Consider the following 25,258-nt stretch of genomic DNA (forward strand, 5'->3'; position numbering starts at 1 on the left):
ATTTTACTTTTCGTATAGAAGGAGGCTATAATAAGCATTCAACCGCTTGAACTTATCATGCGGTATCATGCGCAATATGCTAGCTATAAATTTAATGTCTCTAGTGATCCGCAGAAGCGGCAAATAGGCAAGGAAAAGCCCAACTACCATGATGCACAGAGAGCTAATCAAAATATCTATCCAAAAGGCGTTTGTTCGCAGCCTGTCCAACAGCACAGATTGCAGCTCTTGTTGGTACAGACCCAATAGTATTTCTAGCTCCCCAGTGTTAACTATGCACTGTAAGATAGAGTTATACAAGGCATCCTTCTTTTGCATATCATCCTTGACTTTTGAGGTGGATTTGTGTTGGTACAGAATCGATTCGCTGATGAAGTCGGTGTAGAGGGCGGTGTTGTCGTCGCGAAGGACGCTGTTGTACATGCTCATCATGTCTCTGTGGAATATCGAAAGAATTCGTATGATGCTCGGCAAACTGTAGTTGCCAAGCTCCTGTCTGTCTGCATCTAGAATTTCCTGAATCTTGCTGTCGTGAGAAAACACGCTTATGTTGTAGATGTATTGTGTCCAATTAACATTCCTGGCAGTTAAACTTTCAATATCAAAAATGGTAGAAAATTTGTTGACTGTTTTTTGATAAATCTCTCTATAAATATCGTATCTGTCTTTATTTGTAATTGTAATATTTAGCGTTGAAGCTAACTGGAAAAAGTCTATCCGATTGTCATCTAAATAACTTGCAATCGACCTGTAGAGCGGATTCGTCAAACCAGAGGTCACAAGTTCATTTAGATATACTTGTGAACTATTATAATCCACTGACCACAAGGCATGTGCTTCTTTAAAGATGGAGCTTAGTAGTGCGGTGTAAATATCTCCCTGCTGGATGGCCCAGTACAGCATGGCCAGATCCCTGATAGCCTCATACTGGAAGGATATGCTCAGGATGTTGGTTGTATCATGGAAGGCTCTGTATACGTGAGTATCAAAAGTTAGTGACCCACCGACAATAGGATAGATTGACGCTGAGTCGAGGAACAACTTCTTCTGACGAAAGTTACGCTGACTGGCAAGGCTTTGATTCAGCCACGTTGCGCTGATATAGGGGATCTGCAATCCCTTGTTGAGCTCCAAGAAGCTCATGCTATAGAACAATTCATCGGCGCTGCTCCGCAACTCCTTCAATCTTAATGACAAGTCCACAAGTCTACACTCATCTGAGGAGCTCGTCATGCAAGCTAAAACCTTCAGTAACTTAGATCTGGTCATGGAGGTGTCATGTACCAATCTGGTTATAACGTAAAGGAGCTTTTCTATGTATAGCAATAGGTTGGTGTAGTAGACCAAACACAGAGAAATAACGACAAATAGCACCGCCATGAGAATGAGAAGTATCCTTCTAATGGTGATCATAACGCTATAGCATTTCCGCTGCTTGAAGAGAAGTTCTGGGCGTAGTTGGTCTATCATTGCATCGTTTTTCGCTAAGAACGGGAAGAGAACAGAGAAAGTAGTTGTCAGATACTCCATAATCACTATTACGCAGCATATGATACCGAGTCCGAAGATGTATGGACCTATTGTGAACAATCCAACGGTGAGGCCACTACGTTCAACCCAGGCATTGTGCTTTTGGGCTGCTTGCTCCAAGTTACTGAACATTATCGTGTTTAGAAGCTCTATCAGTTCTACATAGTTGTCCAGGTGATACTTTGAGATCTGCTGATTATAGGAGATAAATGCTACAAGGTTATGGGGGATAAGGTCACTACTTGTGTAGGGATAACCAGACAGATGCGGCATCGGATCGACACTTAGAGGACTGAACTGATAACGATAAGGATTATGCTCTATTTGATCGCTCTGTGGATTCGTTGGCTCGTTAAAGTCTATCATGTCCTTGACAAATTTTCGGGGAGCACGTAGCGCATACAACACGCCGCTAGGAGTTATCTCCTCTAGGTTTTCAAGTATTTCTACAAAGGGGTTAACGATAGGATCTTGAGATGTCGGCGATTTAGCTAGGGTTTTCTCACGCCACAAGCAGTAATACCCCAACGCTCGCCTAGTGGCCCCTAGATACCGAATCATTCCTTGGGACAGCGTATTAAGAGATAAGAGATGAGAGTGTTGAGCAAACCGCGTCACTGCTGGCCGCTTATAATAGTATAAAATATTAGTATGAGTGGAGCCAGGTTGGACCATGTCCTGAAGAAAATGCGTCTCAGAAAGGCTTTTCCCAGTCCTCTTCGGTATCTCTGCTCGTAACCATGTGAGAAAGCGCTGCGACTCAAGGCTATTAGCATACAAGATAGCATTATAATAAGGAATAGCTAGTTGCTCCGGAAGTAAAAGCATAAGCTCGTTCATAACTGCATATGCATTACCATTTGGTCCAGTTATGAAATCCATGTGGCGCTGTCTCCGTCTGGAGGCTGCCGAAATTTTCTTGACTCTGCTTTCAAGTATGCTTCTAGCTGCTCGAGAGTCCAGTGTTCCGTTATTCAATTCATAATTTAGAATGAGCTTCTCATCTGTCATGTAAGCCTCTGAGTTCTGCCGGAGATAGCGATCAAAATAATAGACATGGGGATCTGGATAAAGCGGGTCATAGCCTCCTTGTTCAAGAGCTAGGCCCTTCTCCATTGCAATGGAAAGGGACCCTGCCAATCTATCAAGGGTCTGGAATGTGAAAGCACTTGCATTTTGAGGAGGTGTGCTGTGCATTAGGTTCTCGACATCAAGGCATGCAGAGGTGAGATGCTTACTCTTAAGAGCTATATCTAAGATCCAGTTGCGTATAGAGACTGCTGGTGTGATAACTGCCACAAATCTATTAAAGTTAGTGAGATCTCGCGTTGATGCTACCTTCACTATCAAATAGATAAATGATACTATCAGTAAAAATAATGATAATCCCAACAATACTAAGCTGAATATTAAAAACTTTTTGAACTTGATCTGATAGAGATATTTGAAAATAAGAAAAAATGAGCAGTAAGAGATGCATGCTATCGCAATGAATATCGTTATATAGATCATGAACTGGCGAATGATGTATGTGTCTATATTACCAGAAGAATCTTCGACGTCAACAAGCTTCATAGATAATATCTTTTGAAGAGCAGTGTCTGTTGAACCATCTGTTAAATTAAAATGAACAAATGGTTGTAAAATTATTCGTTGATAAGAGTCTGTATGGTGCTTAGAGATATATTTGTGCGTTAGGGAAACAGGATTGACAAACGTGTTCCCATGATAAAAGATGTTCATAAACACGTTACGCTGACCCAGATTGGATATAATAGAGGACTTAATAAATCTTTTGAAGTAAAGAAGATAAAAGTCTCTTCCATCTACTGTCTCGTCGAGGAAGCTTATGGTTTGAAGTCGAAGCATTTCAAGCATCAGCGCGCGCGAGAGCTTTCTAACAGCGTATACGACCTTGTAGTAGTATAGAGAATTGAACGTTCCCAAGGACATAGCCCTTCGCATATCAGCGTCTGAATTGATCACATCGGACATAAGGTTTGTGTAAGACGGCTGAGTCTGGTTCAGAATATTATACCCATAGATCTGTTCCTCAAAATCTGCATCCATCACTGCCTTGGATAATTGAGAACGAATAGAGTCTGGATCCGATAGTTCTGCGCTCATATTATAATTGTTATAAAGGTACACATAGTCCGTGAGAAAATCATGTGGCTTGAAGCGTGGATTCGTTGGCTGAACTAGGTCCACCAGCTCGTCGGACTTATACTGAGAGAGATGTGCCAAGAACACACCAATGGTATTTAGCCGTCTGAGCTCAGAAACAGCAGCTTCTATCTCTCGTAGCAGTGTAGAGAAAAGCCAAGAGCGTGCTTGCATCAACTCTGTATCGATGAAAATTTCAGATATCATATCGTGCACCGTTGGTCCTGCGAGTAGGGTAGAGTACTGTGAGTAGAGTCTGTCATCCAAAGTGATGGCATAATTATGAGCTATGTGTCCGTGGAGTTCATCAAGGGACAAGGCACTCAGCTTCTCTGCCAAGTATCCACTTTTCAAGTTAGCCCTTTGCATGGAATATAGTACAGATGAAAATGACTGAATGTATATGCAGCCCAATATCTGCATTATGGAGAATAAACAGAAAATTAAGATCCCTATAAAGACAAGCAACAAATGTCGCTTGCGCCAAGTGGACCAGTCGAGAGCATCTTTAGAGGAGAGCTTCCACCGAGATGTCTTCTCTTCTTTAAGACAACGGTGCTTTTTCTTACACACTAGAAGACTCCAACACCTATCCTTTGGATCCTCGGGGCGTGTATGGACCTGTGAGTCGAGAAGCCCTCTGTCATGAGCAAGAGAGTCGTAGCAGGGTGTCTTGGTCTTATGCATTGTAAGTTGTGTGGATTGCAGTGTTCTATCCTTTATTTTGTTGGAAAGTGAATTTGGGTTTGCTAGCTCTTTAGATTTAATGCTAAACATCGAAGTAGGCCCACACATAGGCTCTAGATGCAAATCTTGAGGGGAACCATCAGCGACATCATCTCTAATTGCCTGTAAATATGAATCAGAAGTATCACTAGTTTCTGTAACGTGCGTCATATCGTCTTTATTAACCATCGTGTGATGAAGACGAGAGTTCTGGGCGTAACCTAGTTCGCTCTGACGCATACGTCTGTCCCTTCTCTTTTGGCGGCTCAAAGGTTCCAAAAAAGGTTGACACTCAAAGGAGGATGAACGTGCAGACATTCTAGTGTAGAGATAATATAGCTCAGTGTTACACTTTTTGAACTCACGAGAGAGAAAGCTTTTTCGCAAAACCATAGGCCTCCATATATCGTACAGTATCACATTCCACTTGTTCTCCTGGGAAACCCTGGGCCACTGCGTTTTCGTAGCCGAGTTCCTAGTGAGAGGTGCTTTGGTGGTAGATGAGTATTTTGACGACTCTGTTTGCGAACAAGTAGCTAATCTCTGCGTAGGTAAAAAGTTTGGCAGCTTACTACCAGTGCCGACTTGCGTAGTAGACAGATGTGTGCCAACTTCCAGGTCAGTTGGAGCCACTGTGCCATCATCAAGACGCTCTTCTGGTCGATTGTCTTGTTGAGCTATAGCAATATCTAATATTTGCTTATGCCGTTGCTGAATCCGGATGTACTTAGCAATCGTTGCACTCATCTGTGCCGTGTCGTTGACCTCATCGTCCATCGTGGAGATGTACTTCTTGAGAAGCATCTGCATGCGCCGGCTGTACCGATCAGAATTGGTGCGGGTACCTTGTAGAACCTCTAGATCTAACTTGCTGGGGTTTGTTTCGACGTTGTTCAGCCGTTTTATATCTCTGAGAAGACCTTCGCAATACGCTGGCAAGTTACGATGAAAAATGTCGGCTAGGCGCAGGCGCGAAATGTTATGAGATATCCAATAGGAAGCAACTTCTTTCCTGATCTCAACCGGGAGCTTAATAAAAAGGTGAAGCAATATGGTATAGTCGCGTCGCATCTGGTTAAAGGTTACTTGCATTCTATAGGCAAAGACAATGACAAGAATAGCAAGAAGCCACATAATAAGTTGAACGCGGACGCTTGCGTTTAGCCGCGTGGTGTCCAAAGGAAGTAGTGGATCGGAGTGCTTGAGGAAGTAGTCCGAATACTGATGGAGAGGCTCCATAAGCTTGGAGAACTCACCCTTGTAGTATGAAAGATTCTGCCCATGTGATGGATAGGCTTTAATCAGGTCAAAAATTTGCTTCTGGATGTACACAGGCAGGGTAGAGGCTGTCCAGGTATCCATGTAGCGCGGAACCCGCGTGTAGACGTGAGTATTATACATTGGCACAGAAGGGTTCCAATGGGGATAGTAAGCATTGACATTATTGATTGCATCCTTGAGTTCTTTAAAAAAGCTATTGAGGGGTCTGATGTAATTATCAGGAAGATGGGATATACCAACAAGCATGCTATGAATCTTGTCAATAGTTTTAATGTGTCTGTCGAGGTTTCCAAGAAATGTAGCGAGCCCGTCCAGCTGCCTTAGTGGGGTAATAAATATCAACGAAAAAAAGATAGTAATAACCATTAGGTAAATAAGCCCCTCGATCACCTTCCAAGGGATAAACGAGCGTTTCTGAGTTATTAGCTTGATGGCGCCCCTTGCCTTGTTGCCCCATGTGTTGACCAAGGCATCTAGATATTCAACCCGCGTGACACTAAGATATATAGCATTAGTAACAGGGTTCTTCTTGATGAAGCGTGAATTCTGTACTGTTGTAATTGTTCTCAGTCGTTTCATCTCATTCAGCTGATCTATATTTGATGCGTATTTCTTGATCTTACCTCGCTCTTTGTCTAGGCCAGCGAGAACTCTCTTGCAGACAGTACCTGGCACGTTGAATATAAACTGTGCATCCTTCCCCACCAGAGGCCTTGTCTCGGCTGTTCCTATGCGCAGGCTAGATTCAACAATGAATCTATCGTCATAGACTGTCCGATCGTTCGCGAAGAGTGGATAGAGGATACGAGAGAACTTCTTTAAAGAACAAAACTTGGCCAGTACCTCATAAGAACGATATATCGTTACCTTGTTGACGTTATGCTTTATATAAAACGGAGTCCCGTCGTTTGATATAACTAGATTGGTGTTTTTATACTTGTCTAGGAGGCGCCGATAATGGTATGAGTCTAGGGGAACGAGGGGCAAGAAGACTAGAAGCATTAGATGGAGAATGGTATGAATTGGGTCATGCTTGTGCCGCTTCTGAATGTTTCTAAAAGAGCTGATTACTCCGTCAAATGAAGAGTGAAATTGGCATAGCGAAAGGAAGGCAAAATTGATATCATTGTGCTGTTCCTTATAGATCTCTATGAAAAGTTGAACTATTGTTTGCGTCATAGCTAGCTCGCTTAGCTGTATGTCGCTGGTGATCTCGTTGGTAGACCCAAGGATACTGCGCATGTGTATCTTTGCCAAGTGGAACATGGCAAGCGCTGAAGTGCGTGGAACTGAGCTGACAGTCTTTATGGCGTTTGTAAAAAGCTTCTGCAACTCGAGGGATTTGGCTCCTGGGATACTTGAAGATCTAGGATCTTTGGACACCCTCTGCCTACGTAGAAGATTCTGCTCGGGGTTCAGTTTGCCGCGGAGAAGCCTCATGTTGTTCGTCCAGGTAGCTATGACTGATGAGCCTGGCATAAGCTTTTCGTCTACCGAGATCGCTGTCACATGGGATTCTAGAATGCGAAGATGAAGCTTTTCAATTGTCGCATCAAAGCTAGCAGCGGCTTCCTCGTCAAGGCCTCTGTCGTTGCCATTTTTCTTCATAAAAGGGTGGAGTTTGTCAAAATATTCGTCCAGCCTCGTTTGCATGTGACTCATGAGTGAATCCTTGTTTTCCAAAACGAACTTCACAAACTCCTCCTGGCTCTCACGCTTAAAGCAGATATCTTGCTGAAAGAGATTCTCAGCATCAGTGGATGTAATCCCAAAATTTAATAGATCCCCTGTTTCCTTTGCCACTGTTGCTCTATTGTTACATATGCTTAGCAGTAGAGAGTAATATAAAAGAGCAATCACATAGGGATTCGACCAGTGAGCCTCCAGGACAAAACATATCTCTCTGATGAAACAATACTGGAGCACATTTGAAGAGCTAAAAACCTTTTGGCCTGAGAAAGTAGTGTGCAGAATCTTGTATTTGTAAAAGTTACTAATATATGCGCAGACTACTAGGACATCCTCAAGTCGACGAAAGTAGAGTCCAGGGTTTTTAGTGGGAGAAAGACCCCTTCTATTGTTGTGATCGCGCATATATGATTTGATCAAGATCTTGTCTAGAAATGTTAAGCGATTGAAGTCAGCAAGCATTTTGAGAAACGAGAGCACAGGGACGTTTCTGGCTGCATTGAGCCCTTGGAAGTCACGGATATACTGCTCAGAATTGTGTAGCCTTCTAGTTTTTTCAAATATTCGCCACTCCTTGGCGACCTGCTTCTCGTGAAGAAGCTCTGTAAACTTCAGGTCCACATAGTTGCCATGTTCATCGTATTCAGTCCTCGGGAGTAACGGTACAGATATTACTTCAGTTCCACGTGTGAAGTGGAACTGCAAAGGAGCAGACTGACTGTTGTCTCCTTTAGCTTGTGACATCTGGTATGCCCCAGTGTTGCCCACTCGTTTGAAGTTGGTAACGGATATTACTGGGGAAAAGGCATCAGCTCTCGAGTGTGCATGACGCGACCACTGATCTGACTGGATAAGCCTGTCTCGGTGCGACCGCGAGTTCAGATACGCTCTTCCTGAAATGCGCATAAACGGATAGCTGACTAAAATCCAAAGAAAGTAGAGCAAGGTTGTCAAAGAAAGAACCAGTTTTGAAGAGCTGCTCAACGGAGCCATAATTTCCACCACCGGAAAAGGCTCAGAGTTCGCCAGTTGTAAGTCCTCGCTTCTATGGGTATATCCGTGGCTATTGGCCTCATAGCTATTCTCATCTGCAGCTCCTGTACCATGGGGAACCACCTGCGTGCTTGCACGAACGTTCATACCACCTACGGCCAAGAATCGGATAGTGCGCTCGATCAAGTGCCTGAATTGAAAGTTGGTAAAAAGAAACGACGCCTCTATTAAACTGAAGATTATGAGTATTTGTACCGGAATTGATGGTATCGGCCAGTTTGCACCGTAGGCAAGATGCAGAAAGCACACAAATGTAATGATGACGGAGAAGAAGATGGACGCGAGATTCTGAAAGAGGGAGAGGAAAATAGATGTACTTATGCAGTAAAGACAAAAGAACGTGGACACGAGACACAAAAGTACAGACATGAGGATCTCAGAATGTCCATAGTAGTATGGATAGTGAAGAATTTCAAACAACTTAATGAAAACACAGAGAAACAGGTGTGGTAGAAGCAAGTAGCCGTTGGTTATAATGACAGGACTCTTTATATCATAGTCAGACCAGTGTAGATGCACGATACTTAGAATTGCTAGCGCGAAAAAGCCCAACAGCGGAACAGAGACGTAGATCCAAAAAGGAACGAGGTATTGGTACACATTTGAAAAGTTTCCATCTATCTTCAGCGTAAGTGAGTTCTGGAGTTTGCTGAGTAAGAGTGGTGGAAGCGTAACAAGGTTTCTACTACCTATACGACTAAGAATGAGAAAGGATGGATAGAAGAGATTGAGTACGGGTATAATCAAAGGAAACGAAGCAAACGCAAAGAAGAACTGGATATTTGAGATAACTGAGTGATTGGTCCTTTTATAGAATAGCAAGACTAAAAAGCATACCAAAAGTATATTTCCGAGAGTAGCTGCAATAAGGGCTATAACTAAATAGACATCCCATCGCTGCACATATATGAATGATATTGGATTGTTGATTTCGGCCGCGAGGAGAAAGTTCATCTGAAAAGCCGAGCAGGGTAGATTTGTGAGGCACGTTAGAAGCTGCATGGTAAGGATGACACTCAGTATAACAGTGAGAAAGGAGTTCTGGATGCGAGAAACAGCGTGTAGCTGGCTTGTCTTGTACTCATGCCCCCGCCAAATCTTTCTCATTCAAATAATTTTTTGAAAATGTACTGATGTGAAACGAAAAGAAAAAGGAACGCCATTGACCCAGCGCTAAGGGTGTTCAGCTAGACACCATGGTATCTCAGATAGTTGCTTGGCCGCCAGAGGCAATGGCTGTCATAGATGATTTGTCCAGAAAGTGTCTCTTCCAAAGGAAATTGATAATTCAGATTTCTGACAAGCACGCTGCGGAAAGGGAGCTTTTCGTGGAGAAGTTTAGGCAGTACAGGGAGCAGGTTGAAGAGTACATCAAAAAGTTGCAGACTTCTTACGCTGAAACTCTTATCGATTTGATTTCAAATAGAGAAAACATTTTATCGCAGCTGCAATGTGATGACGAGACCGATCCACAACGGAATCAAACATCAGAACAGCAGCCATCTCTCCTTCTAGAGGATGATCATCAGGCAGCAAACTCGAGCTCCTACAGGCAACTATTAGCTAAGTTGCGTGCTGAGCTAGACCCAAGTGTTTCCAAGGATGTGGATCTCTCCTCATCCGTAGATGTTGTTGGCTCGTTGGCTTTACAGCAGCACTTGGACACACCACTCTCCAAGCTCCAAGAACAGTTTGTGACATCGCTTCTACAGCATGATTTTAATGATCAGGTTCGGTGCATTGCTGAAGAATACCGCCTGTTGCTACGTGAGTCTACGGAAAAGTACACAGAGGCAAAGCTCTCTTTAGAACAAGTCCAACTTGCGTTAAGAGCAAAGGAATCCGAAAACACTGTTCTCCGCGCTAAGCTAAAAAAGTACATTATGATGGACGGAGGTCTAAGGAAGATTGGCAACGAGGTGGTCAATTTCAACTCCATCGTCTCAAACGCCCTTTCCGGCGCTCCAATACGAACCTCAATTAGCACAGAAAAGAAGAACTCCTCCAAGTCGCGCATTACAAGAAGATCAGTTTCCTTAGCTGCTATGGGGCGGTCTGCAACGGTGGGCTCCCTGCGGTTTTCTGACCCTGATATCATTCTCTCTCATGCCACGATGATAGCAGAAAAGTGCGATAATGGACTAGATGGAAGGACACTAGATGAGCCTATGGGTCCTAAGCCCGAGTACCACTTTCGAAAGACGCGACACAGGAAGCTTATAGAGCACCCGGATAGTCAGGAATTCCGAGGAACACCTATTGCTCCAACTAATAGTATAGTAATCAATGTGCCATGTTCTTCGGCCACCCAATTAGATATGACAGCAGAACTCCGGAGAAGCGTAGAGCACAATGCCCCTTGTAGCCTCTCTGCTACCGATTATTCACAGGCAAATGCAAATACGACAGTAGTTAGATGTACGCTATCCGATGCTCACTCGGGAATCATGCTTGAAGACCTTCAATCACTCACCGACGCAGAGAGAGATACAGCTTCTCTCAGATTAGCAACAGTTGCGGTGGGTGATGAGATTCCCTACCAGAGTATCTCAATCACTACAACCCATGATTTTGAGATTCGTGGGGAGCAAGTTGTACTGACACAATATAATGATCCTCTTTTAACTTGTCCTAACCCAGATCTCAAGTCGTCTATGGACAGCCTTTCCAGCTTGTCCACGTGTCCCGAAAATAGTCAGTCAATCTTCCAGTCTATCGGAGACACCCTTAAGTCTCTCTTAGTTAGGGCAGACTCCACATCCAAGACACCCAAATCTTATCCAGTCCGCTCTACCATAGATTCCTGCGAGACTGCCAAAGAAACTGACGACAAGCTCACTGACTTCTGTACCGCACAAATCTCGTTAGCGGACGCAAAGGCTCAACGACTACGCATGTATCATCTGATGCGATCTGCTGTCAATAAACAGACCTCTGCCGATGAGGATGTTCTCTCTCAATCGGCAGTAAAGCTACTCAAAGACTTTTCTGCACCACCTAACTTTTCTGTGGAGATACCTAAACCATGCGCATCCAATACCAATAACTTGCAAACAGGCCTTTTATTGCAGGTAGATAAGTGCGCACTAAAGGTAGAAAATGAAGCTGGGGAAATAGAAACGCAGGTGTTCTACGACAAAAAGATTCATACATCAGTGCTACCATTTTTGATGTCAACCAATATTACGCACCGGCAATTGATCGAAAGACTTAGTCTTCTCGAAAAACGACGCAAAGAGCATGATAGCGAGCTTGTTAATTCACATGCCCTTATGAGCGCCGCAATAGCAGAGCGCAGAGAGGCCGTTTTGGGAAAAGAACGCCTTGAACGCCAGATGCTTGCAGTCATCAAGGAACGTGACGTTCTCATGCAGAGCTATGAAAACCGATTGAACAGCCTGCAATTCAACCTTAAGGACTCTACTGAGCGTGCTACCGTACTCCACCGGGAATGCGCCGAACTAGGTGCCAATCTCCAAGCAGAAAAGGAACGATATTTTCTTCTAGAGGAGAAGTACGATAGGCTGGCCACCACAGTGCGAGAAGATGTCTTAAGCGAAATGAAGCAAATCGAGAACGCAACCATTGGTCGCTTACAAGCAGATATTGTGTTCTATAAAGACAATCTTCAATTGTCGGAAGCACGAATCATTGAGTTAGCAAGGATAAACACTCGCCTGGAGCAGACAAATAGTGAGCTCAAGGTGGATGTACTTAAGCAGACCTTGCACAAGGACCAGCTGAAGCAAAGGCTGCGTGACGAGCTGATTATTGAATATGGTAGGCGCATACACACTCTCGAGGAACAAATTGAGCAAGATGAGAAAAGATACAACGAAAAACTGAAGGAGGTCGGAGAACTTACAGATGCCATTTACAGATTGAGGGCTGACCTGGACTTCCTAACTGAAGAGAACGCACACATGCATGTCAGTATGCATTCTCTTAGCACAGAAATGGCTGACATGGTTCAAAAGCATCATACAAGTGAGTCTGATAGAAGGGCTCTTTATGTAAAATATTCTAATCTGCAGCAAGAGGCCACTGCCCTAAGAACAGAGAGAGATGCATTAGCAACAGAGCTCACAACAGTAACAACCACGCGCGAGGAACAGACAGCCGCGCTTCAACAGATAATAGATGCATATCGAGTTAAGTATCTTTTGGCCTTAAAGCGCACGACTTCTTCTGGTAAAGACGCAGATTCGTTGTGTCTTATGGTAGAAAAGGTGCACAACCACGCTAATTCCGTGTTATTAGAAAATGCTAAGGAGCTGGAAGAACTCAATGACTATTCTTCTAGGCTCAAAGAGCTTCAGAATGATACTAGGCAACAGAGTAGGTGCTCTTATGATAGCTTCTCATTTTCTCGCGACAATAGATCTGCCTCAGGCCTGTTTTGCAACAAGCATGTCACAATTAATCTGGACCAACTGACGGAAATAAAGGAAACACCTCTTTCTAGAAAGGTGTTCAAAAGCGAAAATTTAAATGGAAGCGATGTGGAGGATGTATTTCAATCTCCAGATGGGAGTACAATATCTGATGTGTCTACCTTATGTGACAAGGACCTTTCCATTGGTACTAGTAAGCAAGATGTTAGCGCACACCAAGCACTCCTTCAACACAGGCGCAGAAAAAGCGTGACTGTCAACAGCGGCATTGTAGTCACCAACCAAACTATCGGCTTAACGTACTCTGGTCTTAAGGTTGAGTCTGCCGTAGGCGTGTCCGGTGTTGCAGCACTAGGAGTTGCAGTACAAACAGAGGCACAGAGCCTTCTAGTCACTCGAGGCGTTAATTGTCGTGTTGAAAATTCTATGGAAACAATAGGAATTCAAGTTGCATTGCCCTTAGTTTCCGTGTTAAGTGACTCTGACCTTCTGGCGGAAGCGTATGATCAAGTCGAGAGGCTACGCATGGAGAAGCGGGTGGAGGCAGATTCTCACGGTGCAGTCATGAAGACTGCGCGTGACCGAATGCAGTCTTTAGAAACAGAGCTACTCTCTCAGGTTCATACTAAGGAGACCCTTGCAGCTACAGTAGCAGATTTAAAGCAGCAGCTTGACACACTGAACAGAGAATATTCTAGCTACCGGCAGCAACACGAATCAGCTTCGATGTTTGCCTTGCAAACATCTCCTTCTGGTGCTGCACAGACAGTATCCATAGCGATGATTGAGAAACTCTCACACGACATCATTGACGCCATTGCCAATCAAGAGCAAGAATTACTGCGTAAGATCTCTCTGCTTAGTAATCATCTTTCTTCACTCCTGGATTCCAGAATAGCTAATATTACAATATCGGCAGGTGTCCTCAATTCACCTCAACTCCAAGGTGCAATGCTAGATAGTCCCAGGACATCTACTTTAGCAGAACCTCTATCGAATAAAGCCACTGAAACTAGCATATTCATCGTAGCTGCACGTGTATCTTGTGGAACCCAGACTACGCTATATTCCAATGTGGTGTCAGACAACTCTAACTGCAAGAAGATAGAAGAGTGTGGCTTGACTCGATTAGCTCCTCCCAGTACAGCAGACCCTCAAATTGATGTGCATGCGTCTCAGCTAGATATAAATTACGAGCTATTCGACTCAGCTACAGATTTACCTGCTTCAGAAGGTTCAGGGAATGGTTGCAATATCTTGCTGTCCTTCGATGCAGATCAGCGAGCGCCTATTCCAAATCATGAATGTCCTCTAAAGGGAATGGACCCCCCTGCAAATACCCTTCTCTCGACAATCACAGATACAAATGAGGATGATTCTGCCGCATTTGTTAAGCCTCGCATCCACGAGCAAGACCTATCTGCAAAATCTCCAGGTGCTCCTGCAGCAGTCACATTCGTGCATCGAGCTGGCGAACTTTCGCATCTAATGACAAACTGGGCAAATGAAGAACAGGATACTCTAAGAGATCAAGAGCATGATACAATCTCCACTACTTCTAGGTGTACACTACCATCTCAGTCCTTCTTTGATGGTTCAGTTAGACAATATGAAGCCGATTCTAATTACCCTACAAGCAACGATCCACCCTGTTTGCTGGGCAGTGTCCTGCACACATCTGTTCCGCAAGATAACCATTCGCTGTACTCCTCGCAATCAAGTAGCTCCTCTGTAATGCAGTTTTCTTTCAAGACAGAAGAGCTCCTAGTGGCAACAACTAACTTAGATGAAGATCCGGTCGAGGCAAGACAACATTCTATTGAAGAGTACTATTACGCCAACGAGTCAAGGTTCAATCATGCGCTAGTGAAGATCAATGCTACCAACCACGCTCACACTGACCTTGCTACGTCTAATACGCGCTGCAAAGCGGTGGTAACGATTGATATAGAACTTAACATGTTACGATTAGCGTGTAGCGGAGACCTAATTTTGCCTGAGTCACATGACGACTTCTGTATTGAAAATGATGAGCTTTCACCGATAGCTCTTTTAGAATCTCTCGGCATCTTTGAACAAGAGAACATTTGCAAATATTGCGGAGCGTATAAGGACCTGGATCGATATTCTTCCATGAACATAGAAAGATATGCGGTTGCTATGCAACAAGCTCATGAACGCAAAGAGACTGAAGTGCTATCTCTGCCTGAAAAACCCAACTACGTCGATGCCTTAGAGGAGTTGGAGACTTTCAGCAACGAGCAGAAGATTGGAATGAAACTTCAGCCGATTTCGGCACCACAAAATCCTATTCTTCTCGATAAGTATGCACACTATCCCCTGATGACCTCGTCGCTGCTTCTCAAGCGTCATCTATGCAATGAAAAAGGAGGCGTTCCCGGCAAGCGCCTATGTATTGGCTGCCCTATCATTACCACTAACAAGGTTGAGTACATTGACTCTTTAAACGCATATGCATTCGCCCATGACTATGAGCGGGAACGTGATAAGTTAACTCTTGAAGATTGGTATTGCTCATCAATTCGCCGAGAGCAGTTACATCAAGAGATTTTGTCCAAGTATGATAACCTTCCCATTCCTAGGCGCGATTCTGCCGCTGGGCTGATGCCAAGCAAAGGTCTTGCTTACGCTGACATACCATATTCTGCCAGCAAACTTCAAGTAGCCACGATCATCGAGGTCCTCCACCAACGCCTAGACGAGTTACAGCGGCTAAATGGAATCCTCTTGTTTGATAATAAAGCATTGCAGGTCAAGCTTTGCGAGGACGAGAAGATGCTTTCAATCATTTTTGGCCGTAGCTATAACGGAACAATTACTTCTGCCGATATATTGCTTGGTCGTCCAGCAGATACTACCGGATACACAAGGGAAGATTTCGAGCGATATCGCCTTGTCCTGAGAGAGACGCTGCACCGTCAGGCTCGCCCAAAGACGGCAGGAACTATCTCAGAGATTAAGAAATCGATAAAGAGGCCTATTAGTGCATATCCCTCAGGCTCATCTTCAGTGTTGCAGAAAGAACTCAGTACCCATTATGGGCTGTCCGTCACCGATAGCGCTGTGCACACAGTCAGGGACCTTGTGGAAATGAGACGGCCTACCTCACTGAGCTCTCCAGTCCGAGATGCTATGAGTTTTTCCCATCGAATCGCGCCCATTTCACACCACCCCGCTCATCAGCGTTCTTTTGCGATTCTTCGAAGACCCTGTGACACACCTATCGATAAGGACACTCCATCCACCCATGTCTCCAAGACTTCAAAGTTAACAATTGTAAGTACTTTGCCGACAATCTCGAGAGAAGCAGTAGCATTAGATCCTCCACCAATTTATGAGGATGGTCTAATATCAAGGGTATCGCATGCTTTTACTAGACGTCCCTCACCGTCTAGAGGTTGTTCTACCTCCATACAGAATATCCCACCTATAAAGCCACCTTCTAACCATCAGACTCCAAGGCGAAGCAGATCGAAACCAGTCGCCTCTCTGTCCATATACTATCGTGATCTTTCTCCCTCCACTAGCGGTCCCGTTGACAAGCAATATAGATCCTATGTCTCTCCTGTAGATTAGCTACTGTAGACTGTCTCTGCAAAAATGTCCACCGTGTGCTGTCTGGCCTTGAGTCTGGCAATCCTGCTCTGCTTATGGCTCTGTAAGATATTTATCATCCCATTATTTACTCTATCTGACAGAAAAGCGTCCAAACGCATCCGTTCATACATGCAAGATTCCTTAGAGCCTACATCCACGGGGACTGCACGTCCGTTTGCCCTTATCACAGGAGCTACTGGATCTGTGGGGTCGGCATTTGCTGAATATCTCGCTAAAGAAGGTTATTCACTCGTCCTAACCGGAAGGTCTGAAGATCTACTTGAATCAGCTGCTAAAACCCTATCGGCAAAATTCCCTGCGGTAACTGTATTGACTAGAACATGTGATCTGGGTTCTCGTGCATCCATCTGTGACTTAGTTGAATCGCTTAATGAAATAAATGTTGCAGTGCTTATTAATAATGCAGGAGCCATCAACATCCTTCCTGACGATACGTTAGACATCTCACCGGAAACTCTAGAGAGTATTGTCGCGGTAAATGTTCAAGGTACTACCCTTCTCACCCGTCTTATACTCCCAAAGCTGAAGACACGGAAAAATAGCTTGATTGTTTTCATGGGCAGCATCAATGGCACCCTGCCTTGTCCGATGGTAGCGTGCTATAGTGCATCCAAAGCATATACACACGCATTTGGCATTGCTTTACAAGAGGAGCTTAGGCCTGCCGCCATAACCGTGCTTGTGGCGGCTCCGGCGTGGATTGCATCCAATATGACGCTCACTAAGCGAACAGGCCTATTATTTATATCTCCAGATCACTTCGTCCGTTGTCTCTTCAAGGCGAGATGGAGCTCCACGGTTGTTAATCCATACTATTTTCATCGTATTATGACGAGTGTCCTGGGTACACTTCCAGAAAGGCTGCGTGTGAAGATTCAGTATCTTCAGCTTACTGACATACGCTCTAGGATCCAGCGAAAATTGGAAAAAGACAAGTGAACTTACAATGCAGCAAGCTATTCTTCTATCAGATCCATGAACGCTTGCTCGAAGCGGCAAGATTCAATAGTCCAGTAGTGTGAAGAGAGAATTTCAATGCGATCTAGATCTAGCAGTACATCTGCAAGTAAGGAATTGGCTCCAAACATATATGTTACACAGCCGGTAGACTCTGACAACGTATGTCCGATAAGGCACGCGCCGCTTGGGGTTGCGTAGATCTTTTCGGTGTAACAAGATGCTAAAGATGCCAACTCTATGCCTGTCAGGAGAGAATGTACAGGCTCTATAGCCGAGCTGCTTGGCTGCAAAGCCACGGTCACGGAAAACTTTACCTTGCTACGACTACAGATTTCTGCCATGGTTCCTAGTGCGACAATCTCTCCTGATTTCATGATGCAGCACCTATCTGCAAGGGCTTCTACTTCCTGCATGTCGTGCGTTGTCAGCATCATCGTGCGGCAGACACCGCGGCTTGCGATAATAGCCTTCCAAATGTCTGTCTTCATGCGACTAGAGAGACCTGTGGTGATCTCATCAAGGCAAACCAAAGAGGGGGATGACACTATGACCATTGCAAGTGTAAGCCGGCGCTGCATACCTCCCGAAAGCTCCCTAGCGCGTTTGTGCATGTGGTCATACAATTCAACTGTCTGCAATACAACATGAATGCTCTTGATGTTTGGCCTCAAGTTCTTAGATGTTATACCGGCCATGATAATCATGTGATCGAGTACAGTGAATTCTGGGTAGAGCAAGTCGTCCTGAGGAATGATTGTGAGGAGCTCTCCGTGACGCGTGGTCGGGTTGAATAGATTGACTTTGTGGGAGTCCTTATCGTTACGAATACACATTGCAGTCCCCCTAGTTGGGACGTGAAGCCCTGTGAGTGCGTGCATAAGCGTTGACTTTCCTGCCCCATTCCCACCTAGAAGAGCGAAAACCTCTCCGTCGGCAATGCTAAAAGATATATCCTTTATCGCCACATTGCCACTTGGGTACTTATGAAAAACATTTTTGATATCCAAATGCGCTCTCTTGGCTGTGCTTTCGTTTAAGGAATAAGTAGACAAAGTACTAAACACACTTTGCATGGGCGTGCGAGTAAGTGCAAAGTCGTCTGCTGATCTTTCCAAAAATGTGGAGGTATGCATGGTGGATACGGAGGCAAAGGTATCTGGAAGTGTCGTGAAACTGGTGTATATCCTCGGGTCCTGAACATCTTGTTTGTGTACTGTAGAGCTGGACTTACATGCAGTGCACGTAGCACAACCATCGATGAAATATATAGCAACGAAGCAGAATCCTAGATGCACAAGGAAAATAGCAACACATGTAATAATCGGGCCTACATTAATGAATCCAAAAGAGACAGTATAGGTCAGCTCCCAAAAGACACCCAGCGACGGCAAAACAAGACTTAGCGCTAGAGATATAGGTTCATTCATTTTGATAATAGAACAGTAGATGATATTGATAAAGACTACAATAGAGATAAGAAGGATTGCCAACCGTACCTGTTTCACTAAGAGGGCAATAAGAATAGAATAAGTCGTACAATTGAAGCTGGCTAGTAAGTACAGAAATAGCAGGCACAAAATGGTTGTGGGAGGATTGCTCCACAAGAAGGCGGGTATAGACACAGAGAGAATCAGAATGCAGAGAAATGATGCTACAAAGGACCAGAGGGTGTAGTAGAGAATATGCGATCCCAAGAATAGATGCTTGGAGATATTATGAAGTAGGAAGACCCGCAGTAATCGGTCTTCAATCTCGCGTGCCACCCGAATGCCTACTATTATCATTGGAACAAGGAATACAAAAGGCATGACATAAGAAGTAAGAAGCTCCATCTGGCGCAGAAGCATAATGTGGTCACTTGGAAATGCAAATCTCGGATTTGAGAAATATGGCATCACTTGAACCTTGGCAGTATAGGTGAAGCTATACGCTACTGTCAGCGCTTGGTCATAAGAGGTGCCTCTCCCTAACTCAGCCTTCATGATGTCACGCCGAAAGATAGAGCCAACAAATCTCACAACTTGATCAAGCATTGGAACAGCAAGGGAAGGGTCGATACGAAGGGGGTTCTGAAGCATATTGTATCCCAACGCACCAACACCACCGAAATACGGGAAGGCAGGCATGTTTGCACGATGGTTTGTGTTGTTGAATCTTAGATTGATATAGGTATTGGAGAAGCCGCGATTTTGAGTCCCCATAGGAGGCAGGGGCCCATATAGTGTAAAGCTAAGCGCGTTCGGCGCAGATGATGAATGGATAGCAATCACTGCAGTGGGCATCCGCATGAAGGCATCTCGGACAATAGAGATCCGCTTGGAAACATTCAGCGCCTCTGTTTGATCGGCATAGTTAACGGTCTTAGCCTGACCGTCATAGAACTCACGCATCATACTCCGTACTGTTGAGAAATACACTATCCCTTCGTCTCTATAGATGCAGCTTTTTGCTTGGGTATCACTGGGACAGTCTCCAGAGGCCAACACCTTATATTCCGAGCCAGAGGGAATAAGACACTCGTACCTAGCTACAGATAAAATTGTCTTCGGAAAGTAATAGCTAAAGACGTTGTCTTCGTCCGTAGCCGGGGTCCTAAACTCCATTACACTATTAAGGCCATAAAATGGTGTGATAGTATCGTATGTGCTTAAGGGAATAATCCACTCCTGCGGCAATTTCATCTTGCTTAAAAGCAAAGTGAAGTCATCGCCCGGCCCTGTGTCTGTCTTCAGGCTGCGTAGCTCCACGCCACCCAGGTGAGGGTACCCAGCACTTCCAACCATTTTGCCCAACCAAGTTGGTGGCGCCTCCTCTGTTATCACTCCAAGATAGGCCCAATCGGCAATAGAAGAGTCCAGACCTTGCTGGGGCTGAATGTAAGCTCCGTCGCCAAGGACGTAGTATGAGGTGTTTGCTATGTCTAAGCCAAGAAACTTTGCATAGCTCTGACATACGGGAAGAGAACCCATATATTGGTAAAATGGCGCAAATAATGCAGAACTACGATCAGAAAAGCAGGTCTCGATAACCTCCTTCAATGGCTTATTGCCTGCTGTAGACCTACACGCAGAAATGCACCCCTCCGCATAGGTTGCAGTCAGTGGTCTGAAAAGCTGCGCAGCAGACTCGGTTATTGTCTTAACTGAATTTGAAAGCATTGAAACAACGAGGGCAGTGGCTGCCACGTTAACTACAAGAACACCAATGAACTTCACAAAGTACTCGCGACAATCCGCTAACCAATTTTTATAAAACATATACTTCAATGGATTGGGACGTATGGGACGAACAATCTTTTTGTGCATAGCAGCCGAGACTTGAGGTCCGCAAGTCTGTGAAGTGATTTCAGAAGGCTTATTGTCAACAAGTTTAACAAATACATCATCGAGACTAGCCTTGGAAAGCATATAATCGATTCCACAGTCTTTGCAAAATAACTCAATCCCTTGTGTAATAGGTATCACTAACGAGGAGTGGTCCAGAAAGATGGATGGAATGGATATTTTGATAACATGTGGAAATACAGAGACTATCCTTATTTCGTCCAGACTCCCACTAGATGTAGAGTTCGGGGTAATATTGATAAGTGTCCTTCGCAGAAGGTCCACTGCCTTGTTTGCAGTAAACTCTGGTAATTCTGATAACAAGCTCAGGTCACCAAAGATGAGAGACAGCGTGTAGTCGCCGTGGCGGCGGCATAGTTCTAAGGGAGTGGATGCATGTATCGTTTTGCCATCTCGGAAGATGAGCACGTTGGTGGAGAGCTCTGCGACTTCGCCAGCATCATGAGTGGTAAGAATAGCCGACGCATCTCCCAGCTCGACTAAGTCCTTAACGAAGGCCCAGATCTGTCTCTTCAACAACGGATCAACCCCAGACGTGATTTCATCAAAGAAGAAGATTGCAGGGTATCCAGCAGTAGCGTTGGCCAGTGCCAAGCGGCGCAGCATGCCGCCTGACAAGTCTTTCGCCAGCCTGGTCTGCACCGAAGAACTGGAAAGGTGGATCTTACGCAAGAGGAACTGGACATAATTATCCACGCTGCCATGCACTCCTAAGATTTTGCTGTCGTACGTTCCCAAGCTCTTGCTGCGGAAAATTGTGGAATAGTATACGTTTTCGTAAACAGACATTGCCATCCACACGTTAGTACGGTCTTGCGGACAGTACCCGATATTCGGCTTGAGGTAATAGGCATCATAAGGCGATCTTAGATCATAACGTTCCAGTACTTTAAATACTGGCTTCTGCATAGAATCCTCTAAGTCATCCGATGTGCTTTCAAACTTCAGTTCTCCGCTAAGGATATTCAAAAGCGTTGACTTTCCCCCTCCACTAGCTGCCACAAGGCCCAGAATTTCTTTTTTATGAAGTGTGAAGCTGAAATCACGTAATGTGGTGTTCTGGCGCCTGCACGTCTTGTATGTCTTTCTCAAGCCACGTATTTCCAAAGTTGTTTTGCAGCTTTCTACTTCCAGTAAAAGTTTGCTTTGGTTGCGGCGGTGATCCTTTTGCACTGCCCAGAAGCGCTTTGAAACAAGAAAGTACCACGGTATTCCTCTCCAACTGAACTCTGGTTTGGAGTGCGTTAGCAAGAGAAGAAGAAGTGGAATAACCACCAGGCTTTGTAGCAGAGATACCAATACAAGCCACCACACCATGGGAAATTGAAAGACGCAATCACTGGAGCTTGTAGAGCTAATGCAAATACGTAAGGTTGAGTGGTAGTTATTCCAATCGCTTGTAATGAAGGAGATCGGAATTTTCGTGTAGTCAAGAGAGTTGAATGAATAATTAAATCCACCTTCTGTCATCATTAAGAGCATATCAACTAGGGAAAAGCTACAAAACAGCGGAATCAAAACGATGAAGATCCATGTCACTTCCTTTGGGACTACAATGGGTTGCCAAAGACTAACCTTGGTATCAGAATGACTTAGAATTAAAAAGGGAATGATAACAAAGCACAGAACGCTGAATGCAGAAAGCACAAGGGACAGTGCAGGTGAATAAAAAAGGTATGCAAGCAAAAGCGCAAAGCCAGTGTTACCTAAGGCAAAAATAATTGCAAAGACAATAACAACAGGATATTCAAACTCAGCAAATGGGTATGCCTTGATAAGGAAGTTGAGAGAGCAAAATACAATCATGGATATGAGGTTCAAAACGAGCAGACAGAGGGCGTTAGTGCATAGTAGGTGTATTTCTTTGACTCCTAAGCGCCGCAGACTGGTGTGGGTTCTACCACGGAAGGTACCCGCAACCACAGTCGATAAAATTAAATTCAGTCCCAGCGCAATACCCATGAAGCAGTATGTTCTGTTAATGAGATAGACAGTCGTATCTGACCGTTTTACATACATAGCAAGGTCGTATGTGTAGTCCATTCCGCGATAGTACTTTAGAATTGCTCCATCGACGAGTCTGTTGACAGTATAGCTGAGCGTAGTCCAGAAATTTGGATTCCAAAGGTCTCCTATAGAAAATGTTATATTATCCTTAGTTTGATAGACATATCGTGAAAGCATAGTTTGATTGTAATAGAGCACGTAACTAATAGAGCTGGGGATTGACTTCCCTGTTGGTGTAGAAATTGTTTGCTGGGATATAGAAAAGTCAAGTGCCAGGAAGATGTTGTGATAGGTATTAAGCGCATAGTCATATGCTGGTCGATAGTCATCGTAATTAATTCCATAGATTGTAGAGATCATCTGCTGCGCACTTGGAATATCTAGTATATGAGTATTCGGGTCTATTTCATCATAGAGCGTCTTATTGCCATACTGTAAGTGTTCGCGCATAATAGTTTGCACATTGATGGAACTGATAAACTTGGCAGGATCTGGCCCCAGACCCAAGAGGGACATGTTTTTGATCATCTGATCACTAGAGTCAAAGCCCACAGTCCTGGTATTTGAAGTGGATAGATTAGAATTGTTGATGATTAGCTTTACCAGCTCCTGGGTCTCTTGAGTATTGGGAGAGTATGCTAAATAGATAGTATTCTCTGTACAATAAAAACTCTGGTCACATGCCGGTAAAGAAGGCAGCTTCATAGCGGCTGGCATCCGGAGAGGAAATGGGAGATTAGTGATGATTTCAAAGATCCCAAAGAGTGCCAAGAACACTAAAGTTGGAGACAGGACCAGTGCTGAAACGAGAAGTGCCCTCCTCCTGTATAGAAGCAAGGTAAATTCTAGGAGGGAAGGCATAGCCTGTAAAAATTAAATCGACAGGTGCTCAACCCTACAAACCAGGGTTTTATCCACAATTATAGTTGTTTCTCAATTGGTGGAGGTACTAGGTCTGAGCCAAACTTGCGGCTCATACTTAGCACCCAAACTAAAAACGGAAGCCAATCTATAGGTATCGTAGCTAAATAACTTTCTTCACACAAGGATCATAAGCACACCGCTATTCGGTAGTTTATATAGACCTCGAAGCCCTGTGACTATTTGTAAAGTGAGACTCTATTCTATTACTCTATTTCATTTTTAGATATCATTTTGGGCTTCAGAATGCGGGACGATGACATAGAATTAGAGTTACGTGGTAAAGTTACAGACATATGAATTACGAGTGTCGCCAGGCCTCACGACCAGGCTGGTCTGACGAGCTTGCACAGAACAGGAGCCGGGACTCCTCTGTGTCTGCCTAGACCGCACTAGCCGGCGGAGAACCCAGTAAGGGGCAGATGCATTGAGGCCCCAGTGTTTGAGCCGTAAGGGACTAGGGCATCCAAAGGAGCTGCAGAGCACGCTTACCCCAGCGAGTCCTTGTCGTAGCTCTTCTCGTGTCCGATGCTCCCGCCCATAATTAGGTAGCGGATGTGTGGAACAGTGACCAGTCCAGCAGGACGTGACTGGCGGACGACCCCGCCTCATCGACAACTGTGCACACTGGTGAGTCTCAAAGACAGACAGGGGCCATCCAGTTCGTAACGATCATCGGTAGGTGTCCTTTACGGCAGAGGAGAATGCGACCAACAGGCCACAGAGCTGCTTGCACAAAGTCCTTCCACCACTGACGCAGACCGACCCCTCGCAAGATCCTTAGCGGAGTTGCATCCGAGATGTGTGCCTGCGTTGCTGTCCAGGTGCATGTGCCGGCCTCGGTGCTTCCCACAAGCTTGCGAGCATCGAGCTGGCCTCTACCGAACCGTATCAGAAGTTAACGTCAAGACGTGGCCCCCTCAGTTAGCTTCTGCAGGCTCCCAGAGCTACGCACCAAGAGGCCGTTCTTCTTTGGTTGTGCAGCGTGGGGAGATACATCGAACTACCACACCCTCTCTGTGTGGCGTGGTTTACGACGGGGGACGGGATCCCTGTGCTCATGTCTATCTGCCCAGGGCCAGCCACAGCCCGGGTTGACGATGACAAGCGAACATCGCCCAGCTCCTTGTTAGCAGGTGGGAGATCTCGCCACCCTAGTACCCACAACAAAGGGTGCTGATCACTGGCAGAGAGACACGACACTCAGGCTCCCGCTCCTTCCACTGATGGTAGCCCACTATGAGGAGCCCTTTGCCGCCTGCACCAACAACCTCAGGCACCATGGGTCCGAATGCTTCTACGGTGGACAGCGGTAGCACTATGATGATCTGGGGTGACAGGAGTCCTGGCTCACTGGCTCAGGAGACAGCACGCTTTGGGCAATGCTTCCCTCCTGTCCAGATCTTGGAGGGCTGGCTGCCTTCCGGGCCCCATCTGGCACCTTGTTATGCGGTGGGAACTTTAGTAGCATTTAGTACACAAGATCAGAGCTATGCACACACCAGGCGAGAGCGTCTCATGGGCTTACCTCTGTTGGTCCACACTTCT

General features: G+C 45.0%; 4 protein-coding genes across 4 annotated transcripts; 2 read left to right on the forward strand and 2 right to left on the reverse strand.

The window, feature by feature from the left end:
- Positions 1 to 3: 3 nt before the first annotated feature.
- Positions 4 to 9,552, reverse strand: GL50803_00113873 (uncharacterized protein; the record flags this gene model as incomplete). The annotated part of the gene is made up of 1 exon (XM_001709393.1): positions 4 to 9,552. The coding sequence occupies one exon, from the start codon at positions 9,550 to 9,552 to the stop codon at positions 4 to 6; it is 9,549 nt and encodes a 3,182-aa protein (XP_001709445.1).
- An 89-nt stretch (positions 9,553 to 9,641) lies between these two features.
- GL50803_00102461 (putative Spindle pole protein) lies at positions 9,642 to 16,436 on the forward strand (the record flags this gene model as incomplete). The annotated part of the gene is made up of 1 exon (XM_001709392.1): positions 9,642 to 16,436. The coding sequence occupies one exon, from the start codon at positions 9,642 to 9,644 to the stop codon at positions 16,434 to 16,436; it is 6,795 nt and encodes a 2,264-aa protein (XP_001709444.1).
- Positions 16,437 to 16,460: 24 nt separating this feature from the next.
- GL50803_0014626 (Oxidoreductase, short chain dehydrogenase/reductase family) lies at positions 16,461 to 17,417 on the forward strand (the record flags this gene model as incomplete). Its single annotated transcript, XM_001709390.1, has 1 exon — positions 16,461 to 17,417. One exon carries the CDS (start codon positions 16,461 to 16,463, stop codon positions 17,415 to 17,417), a length of 957 nt encoding a protein of 318 aa, XP_001709442.1.
- A 17-nt stretch (positions 17,418 to 17,434) lies between these two features.
- GL50803_00113876 (putative ABC transporter, ATP-binding protein) lies at positions 17,435 to 23,650 on the reverse strand (the record flags this gene model as incomplete). Its single annotated transcript, XM_001709389.1, has 1 exon — positions 17,435 to 23,650. One exon carries the CDS (start codon positions 23,648 to 23,650, stop codon positions 17,435 to 17,437), a length of 6,216 nt encoding a protein of 2,071 aa, XP_001709441.1.
- Between the last annotated feature and the right edge of the window lie 1,608 nt (positions 23,651 to 25,258).

Source organism: Giardia intestinalis, chromosome 5 (assembly GCF_000002435.2).
Source record: "Giardia intestinalis strain WB C6 chromosome 5, whole genome shotgun sequence".
In the NCBI taxonomy this organism is placed as follows: Eukaryota; Fornicata; order Diplomonadida; family Hexamitidae; genus Giardia; species Giardia duodenalis.